This window comes from Quercus lobata, chromosome 10 (genome assembly GCF_001633185.2).
Source record: "Quercus lobata isolate SW786 chromosome 10, ValleyOak3.0 Primary Assembly, whole genome shotgun sequence".
Lineage (NCBI taxonomy): Eukaryota > Viridiplantae > Streptophyta > Magnoliopsida > Fagales > Fagaceae > Quercus > Quercus lobata.
The window spans coordinates 27,083,639-27,101,235 of NC_044913.1; the positions used below are offsets into that span (position 1 = coordinate 27,083,639).

General features: G+C 34.7%; 1 protein-coding gene and 1 pseudogene across 1 annotated transcript; one reads left to right on the forward strand and one right to left on the reverse strand.

Annotated features, from left to right (window-relative positions):
- Positions 1–4,248: 4,248 nt before the first annotated feature.
- On the forward strand, positions 4,249–8,903 carry LOC115964578 (annotated as a pseudogene).
- Positions 8,904–14,098: 5,195 nt separating this feature from the next.
- Positions 14,099–15,240, reverse strand: LOC115963185. The gene is made up of 3 exons (XM_031082107.1): positions 15,166–15,240; positions 14,262–14,632; positions 14,099–14,120 (listed from the first exon to the last, which is right to left on the reverse strand). Exons 1-2 carry the CDS (start codon positions 15,229–15,231, stop codon positions 14,273–14,275), a joined length of 426 nt encoding a protein of 141 aa, XP_030937967.1. The 5' UTR covers positions 15,232–15,240; the 3' UTR covers positions 14,099–14,120; positions 14,262–14,272.
- Positions 15,241–17,597: the final 2,357 nt, after the last annotated feature.

A 17,597-nucleotide genomic window follows, 5' to 3' on the forward strand; every position in this document is an offset into this window, starting at 1 on the left:
GAAAATATCCTAAAATTAAATGATTTAAGTATAATTTAGTCTTTACTTTCATTTTATGACATTGATTAATTTTTATTGTAAAACTTCACAAATGCCCTAAGGGCATCCATTAACTAGACTTATTTTTATTTTTAATGAGTTTCAATCATTTTCTTTTGGAGAGTAAAATACTAAAATGATATTAGTGGGAATTGAATTGGATAACATAAAAGAAAGAAGAAGTTGAAAAAAATAAAAAAATAAAAAAGAAAGAAGAAGTTGAAAAGAAATTTCTGAAGTAAGCCGAGGCAAAGAATCATTGAAAAGCAATTCATATACTAATAAAAGAAAGATAAGAAAGTTGAAGTGGAAGTGATGAACTATGCAGAAAAAACACTCTTATTAGTCTACTTTACTTGTTTCTTAGATTATAATGAATTCACACTTGGAGATCTAAACATGCAAGAATAGTCAGGGAGGGACTCAAGATTTCAAGTTAGAGAGGGCTGGAGTATAAATAAATTTTTTTTAAAAAAAAATCCCAAATAGGTATTCATATAGTATTAGCAAATTATAAATACACAAAATCGTTGTTTCTTAATACATTAAGATACAATCATCTGCCAACAAAGAAAAAAAAAAAAAACAAAATAATGTTATTTTATTTTATTTTAAAAAATTTAGCTTTTAGCACTACCAAAAGCTAATTTATTTATTTTACCACCTCATTTTATAATTCACCCAACATCAAACGTTCTATTTTTTTTACCACATCATTTAAAATAATATAAATAACTCATTAAAATAATAAAGGAAGAGAGAGATAATCTTAATAAAATATTGTATTTTATTTTTAACAACTTGCTACAGTCAACTAGTATTTATGCCAGTTTATTGTAATTACAAAAAATTTAACTTTAGCTTCTCCAATAACACATGATTTTTTTGGTTCTTTAGTGGTAAAATAATTTTTTTGCTAAAATACAATTACCATTGTGAATTTTTTTTTTTTTTGAGTTAAGTTTTTTGATTGAATAATTGTTAGTTGGAGGGGGGCTAAGGTTTTGAAGGGGGCTAACTACAAAAATAATATATATATATATATAAATTTATATACATATATATATATATATATTTATATAATAAGTATAAAAAAAATTGGGCCAGCCCGGCCCCATTGGGCCCCACCTGGGTCCCCTAGAAGAGGGTTTTAGCTCTAGAAGAATCAAAACCAATTGGCAATAAAAGAATTGTTATAATGAGATTGAATTCTTGGTCCTTCCAATATAACAGTATCATACATCATCTACCACATCTCTCTTTCTTAGAAGAAGAAGAGGTGTCATGTGTGTTCAACTTAACAGGTGTGAGTGTAACATTGAATGAGAAGGGCAGGCCTTGAGATTAATTTCTCTAGCAAGACAAATTGGTCAAAATTGCAATTGAATTTGTTCACAAAAATGAAAATAACATGAGGGATTCAAAAAAATTGGTCGGTTCCAACATGCACTTGAAGTCTTCAACCTTAATAGATGGTCTTGCCATTTAGGCTTAGTGGAAAAGTTGGGACAAGAAGACTTAACAAGGGATGGGAAACCACGTGAGCAGTTGAAAGCACCAAAATTTGACTAAAATGGTTGTAAAGGGCAAAGCATGTAATGACTAAAATACAATTACCATTGTAACTGTTTTTATTGATTTTGTTAAGTTTTTTGATTGAATAGTTATTAGTTGGAGGGGGGCTAAGGTTTTGAAAGGGGACCCACTACAAAAATAATATATATAATAAGTATAAAAAAAAAAATTGGGCCAGCCTGGGCCCTTTTGAGCCCCACCTGGGTCCGTTAGAAGAGGGTTTTAGCTCTAGAAGAACCAAAACCAATTGACAATAAAAGAGTTGTAATAATGAGATTGAATTCTTGGTCCTTCCAATGTAACAGTATCATACATCATCTACTACCTCTCTCTTTCTTAGAAGAGGAAGAGGTGTCATGTGTGTTCAACTTAACAGGTGTGAATGTAACATTGAATGAGAAGGGCAGGCCTTGAAATTAATTTCTCTAGTAAGACAAATTGGTCAAAATTGCTACCGAATTTGTTCACAAAAATGAAAATAACATGAGGGATTCAAAAAAATTGGTCAGTTCCAACATGTACTTCAAGTCTTCAACCTTAATAGATGGTCTTGCCATTTAGGCTTAGTAGAAAAGCTGGGACAAGAAGACTCAACAAGGGATGGGATACCATGTGATCAGTTGAAAGCGCTGAAATTTGACTTTGCTAGTTGGAAAGGGCAAAGCATGTAATGACTAAAATACAATTACCATTGTGAATGTTTTTATTGATTTTGTTAAGTTTTTTGATTGAATAGTTAATAGTTGGAGGCGGGCTAAGGTTTTGAAAGGGGGCCCACTACAAAAATAATATAATAATAAGTATAAAAAAATTGGGCCAGTTCGGCCCCTTTGGGCCTCACCTGGGTCCCTTAGAAGAGGGTTTTAGTATAGAAAAACCAAAACCAATTGGCAATAAAAGGATTGTTATAATGAGATTGAATTCTTGGTCCTTCCAATGTAACAATACCACACATCATCTACCACATCTTTCTTTCTTAGAAGAGGAAGAGGTGTCATGTGTGTTCAACTTAATAGGTGTAAGTGTAACATTGAATGAGAAGGCAGGCCTTGGAATTAATATCTCTAGTAAGACAAATTGGTCAAAATTGCCATTGAATTTGTTCACAAAAATGAAAATAACATGAGGGATTCTGAAAAACTGGTCGGTTCCAACGTGTGCTTCAAGTCTTCAATCTTAAAAGATGGTCTTTGCCATTTAGGCTTAGTGGAAAAGTTGGGACAAGAAGACTCAACAAGGGACGGGAAGCCTCGTGATCAGTTGAAAGCGCCAAAATTTGGCTTTACAAGCTGGAAAGGGCAATGATGGAGATCAAGGCACCGCTTCGAAGGATCTCGTTCAAGTACCAATTGGGCCGGTTACGAGAGCACGAGCCAAAGAAGTTCAAGGATGTACTCAACGGACTCATCCAAGAGTTATGGGCTCAAGCAAATTCATGGAGGCCCATTGAGCATGATCCACGTGGGCAACAAAAAATCGTCAACTTGATTCAAGTTCTAGAAGGATCCGGTGAAGGCTAAGAATTGGCACGAAATATTTTGGGTCTATGTAAAAAACGTTATTCTAGGTTTAGGTGATTTATTTCCTTGTTTTTAAGTGCATTTAATGTTTTTTAGGTCAAACTTTATTCCTAATATGGTTAGGTATCAATTAAGAGTTATTTTAGAATATATTTTCTTGTCTGTCAAATTATAAGGAGCCCTTAAATAGTCATCTAAGTCTGTAAACATTTTTCAGATATTATTGATAAAACTTGTGAGGTTTATTCTCTTTGGTTCTTTGAAGAACTACTCGAACTTATCGGGAATTCCCGTGGCGTTCATTTCGACTTATCAAACGGAGTTTCCACCACCGTTTGTGGCATCTTCCTTATACCGAGGTTCTTGTTTGTCATAAACAACGGGTCCAGGTCTCCCATTTGAACCTGTCCATAGAACGATCTAGGTTTCCCTTTCGTTGTTGGGTCTCATTATTCTTGACAGGGTTCACATCATTTGGTATCAAAGCAAGGTTTCTAGTTTAGGTTTGCCTATCCTTTAACATATTTATCTCTTCTTAACCGAATTTCCTTTACCCTATCTGTTCAATCTTTGTTTGTCTTGTTGATGTCTAAACTATTGGTCTTGTCTCACATCTCTTAGTTATTTCAAAATCTTATTTCATTATTCTCAAAAGCTAGTTGCTGATCATTAAATAAAAAAAGAAGAAAAAAAAAGAAAGAGAGACTCGAAGAAGAAGACAAAAAGGAGTCTGAACAAAAAAAAAAAAAAAAAAAAAAGTTTTCACTATTCTGTGCTTCCAAAATTCCAAAACTGCCATATTCCTTATAATTCTAATCTGAAAATTTCCATATTCCTTATGTTCAAATTTGAGATTCCTTGATTAGTTCTTGGTGAATTGTTGCTGGAAATTTTGAGTTGTTTGTTTAGTTTCAAAAGAACTGAAAGAGAATTATCGAGTGGAAAAAGGCAAGAATGGTGAGAACATCAGAGGGTAAAAGCCATATTATTTTAAGTGAAACACGAGTGGAGAGTGATCCACATTCTTGAGTGTAAACACATAAGGGAGTGATTTGTGAGGTTCCTTTTTTTTTTTTTTTTTTTTTTTTCTTTTAACCTTTGTTTTGCAGCAATCATGTCTCATGATAGTGGTAAGAGCATTGCCGAAGATGATACAAAATTGGCTGATCTGAAAGCATTTTTGGAGGCCATGATGAGTGAGATGAGGCGTGTGATGAAGATGGAGATGACACAGGTTCACGAACGGATAGATCAAATGGAGAATAGACGTGAGGAGCAACCACAAAACGGTTGTAATTTACGTAGAAGGGAAAGAGTTCCACCAAGGGAGGAGGATGAAGAGCATTATGGGTCTGGTTTTGATGAAGAAGAAGATCTGGATTCCATTGTTAGCAATAGGAGAGCTGGAGGAAGATTTAGAGAAGCTGGGAATCGCGAAGATAACAACTTGGGTGGTATTAAGATGAAGATTCCATCCTTTCAAGGTAGGTTTGATCCTGAGGCATATCTTGAGTGGGAGAAGAAGATGGAGTTCGTGTTCGATTGCCACAATTACTTCGAGACAAAGAAGGTAAAATTAGCAGTGATTGAATTTTCTGAATATGCTATTACTTGGTGGGATCAGCTTGTGATAAACAGGATGCGGAATAGAGAACACCTAATAGACACATGGGAGGAGATGAAAGTAGTGATGAGAAAGCAATTCGTTCCAAGTTACTACTACCGAGAGTTGTACAAAAAGCTACAAGGTCTTAAACAAGGGAGTCGAAGCGTAGAAGACTACTACAAGGAGATGGAGATTGCTATGATCCGCGCTAATGTAGAGAAGGATCGGGAGGCTACAATGGCTAGATTTTTGCTCGGCTTAAACCGGGAGATCCATGATAAGGTAGAGATGCAGCATTATGTGAAATTGGAATATATGGTACATATGGCTATCAAAGTGGAACAACAACTCAAGAGAGGGAATGGGACACATGCAGGCCATAACTCTAGTTCTACCTCTGGGAAATTGAGTCATGCTAAGCCGCTGGACAAGTCACAAACGCCCAAACTTGAGCCCAAGTCCACGACCACCCGCCACGTTCCTCAAGGTAAAACCGAAGCCTCTACCTCTAAGAATCGTGATATTAAATGTTTTAGATGTCAAGGCAGGGGCCATATAGCAAGTCATTGTCCAAACAAGCAAGTCATGGTGTTGCAAGCCAATGGTGAAATTGTGACCGATGATGAAGATTCCGACATCAATGACATGCCGCCATTAGAGGATGTTTCTGAGGAGGAGTATTTAGCCCCTGGCGCATTGACATTAGTGGCGAGGAGAGCATTGAGCTTGCAAGCAAAAGGAGTTGATGAAATACAGTGGGAGAACATCTTTCACACTAGGTGCTACGTTAAAGACAAGGTATGTAGTGTGAATATTGATGGTGGTAGTTGTACTAATGTTGCAAGCACAATTATGGTGGAGAAATTGGGATTGCCCATGGTAAAGCACCCTAGACCGTACAAGTTGCAATGGCTAAATGATAGTGGTGAAATCAGGGTGAACAAGCAAGTGTTAGTTGCATTTCGAATAGGTAAATACGAAAATGAAGTGTTATGTGATGTAGTACCAATGCAAGCGGGACACTTATTGCTAGGGCATCCATGGCAGTTCAATAGGTAAGTGAAGCATGATGGCTTTACGAACAAGTACTCTTTTGTACTTAATCAATGATCAATCACTCTTGTACCATTGATACCGCAGCAAGTATACGAGGGTCAAGTAAGATTACAAAAGGAGAGTGATCAAAAGAAAGAGAGTGAGCAAAAGAAAAAGAGTGAAAATCAGAGAGAGGCTGAGAAAAATGAGGGAGAAAAAGAAAATCAAAGTTCGGCCCTTGAGAGAAAATCAGAGAGAAAACAAAAGAATTTCTATGCAAAAGTGAGTGAGATCAAGCGAGCAATGTTTTCAAATAAGCCGATGATTGTACTTTTGTACAAAGAGGCACTTTTAAACACTGATGAACTTGACCTTGCTTTGCCTAGTTCTATTGTTTCTCTTTTGCAGGAGTACGAGGATGTCTTCCCCGAGGAAACACCATGTGGGTTACCTCCAATCCGAGGGATTGAACATCAAATTGATTTTGTTCCTGGTGCAACCATTCCAAACTAACCAGCTTATAGGAGCAATCCCGAGGAGACAAAGGAGCTTCAATGGCAGGTAAGTGAATTGTTGGAGAAAGGGCACGTGAGGGAGAGCATGAGCCTATGTGCAGTCCCGGTCTTACTTGTACCTAAGAAGGATGGGACATGGAGAATGTGCGTTAATTGCCGAGCCATCAACAACATAACGGTAAAGTATCGTCATCCTATCCCACGCTTAGATGATATGTTAGATAAGCTGCATGGTTCTTGCATATTTTCTAAGATTGATTTAAAAAGTGGTTATCATCAAATTAGGATAAAAGAAGGAGATGAATGGAAAACCGCCTTTAAAACAAAATATGGTTTGTATGAATGGTTAATTATGCCTTTTGGTTTGACTAATGCTCCAAGCACCTTTATGAGACTTATGAACCATGTTTTGTGTGCATTTAAAGGCAGATTTGTTGTTGTCTATTTTGATGATATACTCATTTCTAGCAAAAACATAGACGATCATGTAGTACATTTGAAATCCGTTTTAGATGTGCTAAGGAAAGAAAGGTTGTTTGCTAATTTAAAGAAATGCACTTTTTTCACCGATAAGCTTGTATTTTTGGGATTTGTTGTTAGTGCACAAGGTATACAGGTTGATGAAGAGAAGATACGTGCAATCCAAGATTGACCGAGCCCCATAAGTGTAGGTAATGTTCGTAGTTTTCATGGACTTGCTAGTTTCTACCGGCGGTTCGTGAAGGACTTTAGTAGCTTAGCTGCACCGCTTACCGAAGTGATTAAGAAGAACGTTGGATTTCGGTGGGGAGAAGAACAAGAGAAGGCATTTCAATAAATCAAAGAGAAGCTGACTAACGCACCTTTGTTGTCTTTGCCCAACTTTTCTAAAACGTTTGAAATTGAATGTGATGCTTCAGGTATTGGTATAGGAGCCGTTCTTATGCAAGAAGGACGACCAATTGCTTACTTCAGCAAGAAACTCAGCGGGGCAGCCTTAAACTACCCAACTTATGACAAGGAGTTGTATGCATTGGTTCGGGCTTTAGAGACGTGGCAGCACTACGTATGGCCTAAGGAGTTCGTGATTCACACCGATCATGAGTCCTTGAAACAGGCCAACGCAAGCTAAACAAAAGGCATGCGCAATGGGTGGAGTTCATAGAGACGTTTCCATACGTCATTCGGTACAAGTAAGGTAAGGAGAATGTAGTCGCCGATGCACTTTCTCGTAGGTATGCCTTACTTTCCACACTTGATGCAAAATTGCTTGGTTTTGAACACATTAAAGAATTATATGCTGAAGACCATGAATTTTGTGAGGAATATCGAGCTTGTGAGAAAATCACCTCTAGTAAGTTCTTTAAGCTTGATGAATTCCTATTTCGAGAAAATAAGCTATGCGTGCCTAATTGTTCTATGAGAGAGTTATTAGTGCAAGAATCACATGGTGGGGGATTAATGAGACATTTTGGAGTTGCAAAGACTTTAGCTATTTTGTAGGAACACTTCTATTGGCCTCACATGAAACGAGATGTCGAACAGATTTGTGGTAGATGTGTCACATGTAGGCAAGCTAAATCCAAAGTGCAGCCCAACGGTTTGTATACTCCTTTACCAATTCCTAGTGAGCCTTGGATTGATATTTCAATGGATTTTGTGTTAGGATTGCCTAGGACTAAATGTGGAAGAGATTCAATTTTTGTGGTCGTGGACAGATTTTCTAAAATGACACATTTTATTCCATGTCACAAAACGGATGACGCTTCACATGTTGCTGATTTGTTCTTTAGAGAGATTGTGAGATTACATGGCATGCCTAGGACAATTGTTTCGGATAGAGATGCTAAGTTCTTGAGCTATTTTTGGTAGACTTTGTGGTGTAAGCTAGGTACTAAGCTATTGTTTTCCACTACTTGTCATCCACAAACTGATGGTCAAACTGAAATAGTAAATAGGACTTTGTTTACTCTATTGAGGGCAATCATTAGAAAGAACATCAAAACATGGGAAGAATGTTTACCACATGTTGAGTTTGCATATAATAGAGCTGTTCATTCTGCTACCAAATTTTCGCCATTTGAAATTGTGTATGAGTTTAATCCTTTAACTCCATTGGATTTATCTCCTTTACCTTTGACGGAGCATGTTAATTTAGATGGCAAAAAGAAAGCTGACTTTGTGAAGCAGATTCATGAGAAAGCAAGACTCAACATTGAGCGATGAACGGAGCAATATGCCACACAAGCCAACAAGGGACATTGCAAATTGGTTTTTGAACCCGGAGATTGGGTTTGGCTGCATATGAGAAAAGAAAGATTCCCGGCGAAAAGATGTTCTAAATTGCTCCCAAAAGGAGATGGTCCCTTCCAAGCCCTCGAGCGTATCAATGACAATGCTTACAAGCTAGATTTACCTGGTGAGTACGATCTAAGTGCCACTTTTAATGTTACTGATTTGAGTCCTTTTGATGTAGGTGACGATTTGAGGGGAAATCCTTTTCAAGAGGAGGGGAATGATGGAGATCAAGGCACCACTTCGAAGGATCTCGTTCAAGTACCAATTAGGCCGGTTACGAGAGCACGAGCAAAGAAGTTCAAGGATGTACTCAACGGACTCATCCAAGAGTTATAGGCTCAAGCAAATTCGTGGAGGCCCATTGGGCATGATCCACGTGGGCAACAAAAATTGTCAACTTGATTCAAGTTCTAGAAGGATCCGGTCAAGGCTAAGAATTGGCATGAAATATTTTGGGTCTATGTAAAAAACGTTATTCTAGGTTTAGGTGATTTATTTCCTTGTTTTTAGGTGCATTTAATGTTTTTTAGGTCAAACTTTATTCCTAATATGGTTAGGTATCAATTAGGAGTTATTTTAGAATATATTTTCTTATCTATCAAGGCAGCGCTTCGAAGGATCTCGTTCAAGTACCAATTAGGCCGGTTACGAGAGCACGAGCAAAGAAGTTCAAGGATGTACTCAACGGACTCATCCAAAAGTTATAGGCTCAAGCAAATTCGTGGAGGCCCATTGAGCATGATCCACGTGGGCAACAAAAATCGTCAACTTGATTCAAGTTCTAGAAGGATCCGGTCAAGGCTAAGAATTGGCATGAAATATTTTGGGTCTATGTAAAAAACGTTATTCTAGGTTTAGGTGATTTATTTCCTTGTTTTTAGGTGCATTTAATGTTTTTTAGGTCAAACTTTATTCCTAATATGGTTAGATATTAATTAGGAGTTATTTTAGAATATATTTTCTTGTCTGTCAAGTTTTAAGGAACCCTTAAATAGTCATCTAAGTCTGTAAACGTTTTTCAGATATTATTGATAAAACTTGTGAGGTTTATTCTCTTTGATTCTTTGAAGAACTACTCGAACTTATCGGGAATTCCCGTGGCATTCATTTCGACTTATCAAACGGAGTTTCCACCATCGTTTGTGGCGTCTTCCTTATACCGAAGTTCTTATTTGTCATAAACAACGGGTCGAGGTCTCCCATTTGAACCTGTCCATAGAACGATCTAGGATTCCCTTTCGTTGTTGGGTCTCGTTATTCTTGACGGGGTTCACATCAGGCAAAGCATGTAATGACTAAAATACAATTACCGTTATGAATGTTTTTATTGATTTTTTTTTTTTTTAGTTTTTTGATTGAATAGTTGTTAGTTGAAGGGGGGCTAAGGTTTTGAAAGGGGGCCAACTACAAAAATAATATATATAATAAGTATAAAAAAGATTGGGCCAGCTCGACCCCCTTTGGGTCCCACTTGGTCTGTTAGAAGAGGGTTTTAGCTCTTGAAAAACCAAAACCAATTGGCAATAAAAGAATTGTAATAATGAGATTGAATTCTTGGTCCTTCCAATGTAGCAGTATCATACATCACCTACCACATCTCTCTTTCTTAGAAGAAGAAAAGATGTCATGTGTGTTCAACTTAACAGGTGTGAGAGTAACATTGAATGAGAAGGGCAGGCCTTGAAATTAATTTCTCTAGTAAGACAAATTGGTCAAAATTGCTATTGAATTTGTTCAAAAAAATGAAAATAACATGAGGGATTCAGAAAAATTGGTCGGTTCCAACGTGTACTTTAGGTCTTCAACCTTAATAGATGGTCTTGCCATTTAGGCTTAGTGGAAAAGCTGGGACAAGAAGACTCAACAAGGGATGGGAAGCCTCGTGATCAGTTGAAAGTGCCAAAATTTGACTTTACTGGTTGGAAAGGGCAAAGCATGTAAGGACTAAAATTCAATAGTGGGCCAACGACAAAAAAAGGTAGAGACACAAGAGGTCACAAGCCCATTCAAGCCCAATAAAATAATCAATGAAACTTGTGAGATGAAGAAAGCGCATCTGGGCCATGGCAAAGACAAGAAGCAAAAAGGCAATGGTATGTAGAAGAAAATGGCAAGGAAACAAGGCCATTTAGGGAAATTGAAGTAGGCTCATGAAGTTGAAGTAGGCTCCAAACGCATAGGGAAATTAGAAAGAGTTGGAAACAGAGGAAGGAAGATTGCAAAAGAAGCCCCATGAAGAAACCCCCACATACTACGTTCTACCTATTGGGAAATTCAAGGAGTAAAGGAACAAAATGATCCAGAAGACAAACAGTGACTTGGAGGCACAGTTGAATGCTATCCTTAAACAATATTTGCCCCCACACAAGAGTTGCTAAAGTGTTACTACAAATTTGTCCCTAGGATACAACTAAGTTCATTGGGTTCTACAAATAGCAATTTTAGAGAAGACCCACAAGATTTCTTAAGTTTCTAAGAAAGTTAAAAGAAGGAAAAAAGTAGTTACCAAAATGAATATGAACCACTATTTATGCCCAAAGGATTATGACCTTTCAATAGACAAATTTTCATTCAATAGGCATATTTTCGGTCAATAGGCAAATTTTCATTCAATTGGCACTTTTTCGGTCAATAGCCACCTTTAATATATATTCAATATGAATGGTTATGACCTTTCAATAGACACCTTTTAGTATATCCAATTTGAATGGTTATGACCTTTTAATAGACACGTTTTGGTATATATATTACAACCTATCTTGTATATACCTATTGTGAGAGACCGGCTCTCAAAAAGAAGTGTATCAGCCCCTCTATTTGGGGGTTTTGTGGAGTCGCCACTTAAATTATATAAAAATTAAGAAATTTAAATAAAAGAGTACATAATGCATGGATAATACGAATTCTCATTAATTTGAATGATTACAATTTGATAAAAAGAACTATACATAGCTTTGTTTCCTAATTTACAATCTTGTAAAAAAAAAGATTACAAGGCTTTGTTTCTTAGTTACAATCTACCAAAAAAGAGGGATGCAAACAAAAGATTAAGGAGATGCAAGAGATTAAGGAGATGCAAACAAAAATGCCATGATAATGTTCCTAGATCTAGGGTTAAAATATTGTTCTAAAATCCTAGATCTGCAGTCTTATTTTATGCAAACAAAAAGTTTAATGTGGATCATGATTAAAAAAATTAAGATCTGATCTTTATGATGAAAGTTATGAATTTTAGAATAAAAATACAGATCCGATTTTTATGTCATGAAAGAATGAATTTTTTTATGAAAAAATATAGATTTGGTTTTATATGACATGAAAGAATGAATTTTTCAATGAAAATACAGATCAAGTTTTTTTAATAAATATGAAAAAAATAAAATTTTTAATGAAAATACCGATATGGTTTTTTATAGATATGAAAAAATAAAATCTATATATTACTAAAAGCTGAAGCGTAGTATTTATTGTTTCTACGCTCCTATTGAGCCATATCAACAGCCACGTCATTCATTTATTTTTTATATTTTCTTTTCTCTATTTAAAATTTTCTTCCCCCTGTTTTCCCCAAAAAAAAAAAAAAAAACTCTTCCTATTAGTTCACACACCTACTGTTACACTTCTTCCAACATTTCCTTTTCTTTTTTGCCTCTTTATCTTCCCACTACTTTACCATTATATTTCTTTTCTCTTTTTTATATTTTGACTCTTCTTTTACCCATTTTATTTTGTATAAATTTGATATCGTTTTCCCATTCAATCCATATTTTTCCCACACAAAACTATGAGTACTCTCTCTCTCTCTATACTGTCTTTCGGTGAATTTTCATTCTTTCTTATAACTCTAATTAAGGTTGATGGTTTTTTTTTTTTTTTTTAATATCCATCAGAAAGTCTTCTCTTTCCCTTTTATAGCTTTGGTTGAATTTTAGTTTGGGTTAATACTTAGTTTTTTTGGAAACAGGAATTTGAATATTCCTATCAATTGTTTGAATTTGAATTTGAATGAAGCCTATTATTTATTCCTTTAGTTTCATTTTAATTTTGGCTAAGATAACATTGTAATTTTGTAATGAGTTTTGATTATTATGATAATTTCCTTATTCCTTAAGAGACGAGAAATTTGAATAATGAATTTGAAACTTATAAACTAAATATAATACACTACAATAGAAGTTAGAAGCATATGGTTCATCTTAAAAAAAATATTAATCAAACATAAAACAATAATAAAATGATATATTTGTAGAGATAAAAAGATTAAAAAAAAAAAATACTTGTAGAAATCTTTTTTTTTTTTTTTAATGACAAAACTTGAAGTAATGGTACTTTTTATATATTACGTCTCATTATATAATATTTATATTCTCACACATTGCCTGGGTCTGCAGCTAGTTTTCAATAAAATACAGATTTGGTTTTTTTTTTTTTTTAATAGATATGTAAGAATGAATTTTTCAATAAAAATACAAATCTGGTTTTTTATAGATATGAAAAAATAAAATTTTCAATGAAAATACAAATTTGATTTTTATAGATGTGAAAAAAATATGGATTTATGCATGAAATTTCAAATCTGTTTTTACGAATGAAAATTAAAGAAGAATTTCCAATTTATGTTTGTAGAGATATGAAAAGATATACTCATGCACGAAATTTCTTGCAGATCTACAATTCCAAATAATGATTTAACCTTAGATCTATGCATGTTAATCAACATCAAATAAAATCCTAGACTAACCATGTGAATAAGATTTAGAAACAAAGATAGGCACTACAACAAAAGGTATTTTCAGTGACGAAAAAATTCGTCACTAAAAGTCCAGTTTTTTGTCACTAAGGACCTTTAGTGACGAAATTGGACTTTTAGTGACGAAACTCATTTCGTCACTGAAACCCCGTCACTAAAAGTCCGATTTGATTTTGAAAAAAAAAACTTTTAGCGACGAAAACGTTTCGTCACTAAATGTTTTCCTCACTAAAAACACTATTCAGTGAAGAAAATATTTCATCACTAAAAACACTTTAGTTTATTAAATCATATTTAGTGACAAATAATTTTGTCACTAAAACTATGTTCGAGTACGTATAGTGACGAAAAAGTTCGTTACTAAAACTATTTTTAAGAAAATTCAGGCACATATAGCGACAAAAAATTTCGTCACTAAAACCATTTCTTACAAAATTTTGCTACATTTAGTGACGAAAAATTCTGTCACTAAAACTTTTTTTCTTTTTTTTCTTTTTTTCATGGTTTTGATATTAACCTGTAACCTGTCATTACATTATTAAAACCTCACATTTGAATAACACATTTATTTCAACAACACATTTGTAAAAAAAGATCCATACATTCCACAAGTAAAAAATAAAACAAGTATCCAATTCAAACTCATTCCATACAATAATTGTTTGCAATACATACAATAGCTCAAGATGTTTTATAACAATACAAAAATGGTAGCATAATATAATTAGAACTAATAGAAGATGTCCTCATATGTCTTCAAGTAATGCCAAAAGCAAATCCCCTAAAAGCCACCAATAAGAAATCTGCACAAATATAAAAACAACACTACATTAAAACAGTAAAGTAGAAACATTAACTAAGTTATAAGAAACATTTCTAACAATGTATCAAAAATGGTAATCACACCATGTAGTCTGAGTCAATTGCTAAAATAAAGTACTAACCAAAAAGTGTTTTAACTTGAAGTTGAACCACCCCCATAGGTAAGAACATCATCATAACCCTTGCTCCTCAAAAAGTTAAGAATATTCTTTTGGACCTCTTCTTGCTTGGCTCGTGCCTCTTGGTCCTTAGCTCGCTCCTCTTGGTCCCTAACTCTTGCCTCTTTGAGCTCAATTATCTCATTTTCTAACCGTTGGATATACTCCACCGAGGAATTAGATGAGGCGGTGGTTACTAGAGAAGAGGAAGGTCTCATGCCAAGTCCTTTTACAATACCAAACTTCTTCTTAAAAACCAAGTTTGAGATCTCTTGTGTAAGGGGAATTGCATTAGGATCTTGACAATAATCTACTTGCACTTTGAGAATATGTTCCTATCATTTGAAAAAGAGAAAGAAACAAACAATCACAACATTAATACTACATATGTTATAGCTTTACAAACATGATAGGGATGGAATGATACACATACATATGTCACTTCATCCTTATGGTGTATCCACATATTTGTATTTGGATTGAAATGAACATCTTTGAAGATTTTTGCCAATTCAGGAACTTGATCGTCATTATTATTTGTCTGATTAATTAACATTCAAGTGTAAGATAGATATACTTAATTAATCACAACATGCAATATACTAAGGTTTTAGAAAATGAAAAAACACGCACCTCCTTATCAACCCTAACAGCAAATGCCTTTGTCCCACATCTATGTTTGCCTAAAGTTTTATTCCTATTTTCAGAGTTCTTTCTTGATTTTTTCTAATAAAAAATATTCAAGATATTTATTAGATCATAAATAAAACAGTATACATTTACTTTATCTAAGTATTAATCTAATCAATTGACAACATAATATAGTAAAAATTGGATAATAATAATAATATATACATAAATAATTTACCAGCCAATCTTCATTGGTCCATCTCCCATCAATGAGTTCAGTCCACTGCTTCTTCGTGGCATTCATTTGCGGGTGGCTTCTTGCATAGTCAGCACCATGAGATTGCTTGAGCTTTTTATAAGCCTTATGCAACTTGTAGAAGTTGGAATTCAATAATCTTCCACATTTTGTAGTTAATGTTTTCGTTACCAAGTTGGAATCTCCTTCTAGCTCAAACTGATCCTGTGAAATGGAGTGTATATGTATTATAAAAATATTATTATATGAATTTGACGGGTTAGATGTTATCAATGTAAATTTACCGTGACATTTTGAAGCATCACATCTCTAGTAATAGCATCAATGCTTTTTCAATTTTTCACGTTGTAACTAGACAAATTATTTCGCAATTATACGCCAATTTGATTGACAAGCTTGCACGCATTCTTCTCAACGGGAACATCATACTCTGCAGCTATACGTACTGGCAGCTTACCACTTTTTTCAACAAGTGCCCATACTGCAATACCACGTGTTGCTCCACGGGTATTTTGCTAGCATATCCTATTCAAACATTATTAATGTTAAAAAATTATACATTTCATGTACATTATAGCTAAATTAAGTGAAGTATAATCTCAATAGTAAAAACAGGGTACAGTTGTAATTAAGTATATTCTATGTAATTACCAGTCGTGCTAGTTAATGCGTCAGTAGTCTGCGCCTCCACACTAGAAGAATTTTGGATGGGAGGATTTGCTTCAGGAGGTGTTTCTATAGATTGGACCACTGGGATGGATGCCTCACCTCGCGAGCGTATAAGTCATCCTGGCGCCATCTGTAACTAACAAACATACATATAATGGAACAACAAAGTCATTACAAGTAATGGAACAATAAAGTTATTATCATCTATTGTACCCTATGGAACATCTATTGTACCTTATGGATTACAGAATTAGATGACTCATCATCATTGTCATCATCACCAATAGGTGGTACATAATCATCATCTACCACAACACTAGCTCTACTTCTTTTCCCTTTTGCACAATTGGACTAAGCAGAATCTTTTAGAGAAGTTGAGATGTACTTCAATCCCAAAGCATTAATTATCTCTTGGTTTTGCCTCATTCTATCCAATCTTGTCATCTCATACATTGGTATATTATGAGCGTATTTGTCCTTTTTAGGCATTTTTTGAAACTATGTATTGACATGAAAGACAAGTATAATTGCTACTAACTTAACTTCAAAGTCCACACCATTATTCATATCAAGCAATTCACAAGTGCAAAATTTGAACAAAATTACTACTAACTCAACACAACAAATGACCACATCAATATCCATATCAAGTTCAAGATAAGTACAAAATATCTTAATAACAATTACTACTAACTCTACATATCATAGTCTACACCATTATCCATATCAAGTAATTCACAAGTGCTAAATTTGAATATAATTACTACTAACTCAATACAACAAATGACCACATCAATATTCATATCAAGTTCAAGATAAGTACAAAAAAATTGTTATTTAGACAAGCATTAAACTTTAAGACATGCACACAATATTTAAGACAATTGTTATGAACTCTACATATCATAATCCATATCAAGATCAACATCGGGTATGTCATGCTCTTCATTTTGATTAGCATCTCTTGAAGTTCCACCTTCAAGAACAACCTCAGTTTCAACATCACCCATACAATAGTCAATAATATTGTCCTCAACATTGATAGAGACAACATCAACAATCGCTTCTTGTTGAAATGCGTCACTATCTTCTATATTATCATTAGATTCTCCACCCTCAACTTTCGGGACATCAAACACTCCCCTATGTTGGATGAATTGCACAATTTTCCAAGGTTCACCCAATTTGGTATCTTGAAGGTAAAAAACTTGTCTCGCTTGACTAGGAAGTATAAAAGGGTCATTTTCATACCACCGACTTGTAACATCAATACTTGTGCAGTGTGCATCGGTTCTTATCGTTCTCCTTCGACCATTGGTACGAGTATTGTATCATTCACACTAGAACAAAACAACTTTATGGCTAAATTTATATCTCTAACGATGTTTCATAGGCAAATAAACTCGATGGTTAATGAATCCAATTTTACTTTCCAAAGCTTCTGAATATGGTTCATCGTTGCAAGTATAACAAGAATGATAACCCTTTGTCCTCCACCCAAACACGTTACCAAATCCAGGATAGTCATGTATTGTCCATAACAAAGTTGCACGCATCTTGAAAATGTTACCATGTCTTATCACCACGCTTTGAGTTTTGCAAATGGGCTTATTATCACGAACAAGAAGCTCAAGTCCCACAGAGAAGTCATTGATTAGCTTAACTCTATCATCTCAGGTACATATATATTTAATTGGAAAAAAAAAATACCGGTGGTATAGTCACTGTAGACATTCTTCTTCTCT

What these genes read in the sequence shown, in the direction of transcription:
- LOC115963185 (XM_031082107.1), bottom strand. Translation starts at nt 15,231, where the DNA reads ATGAATGCCACGAAGAAGCAGTGGACTGAACTCATTGATGGGAGATGG. An exon ending in GGACCAATGAAGATTGGCTG is followed by an intron (nt 14,633 to 15,165) that starts GTAAATTATTTA and finishes TTCAAATGATAG; the next exon opens with GAACATATTCTCAAAGTGCA.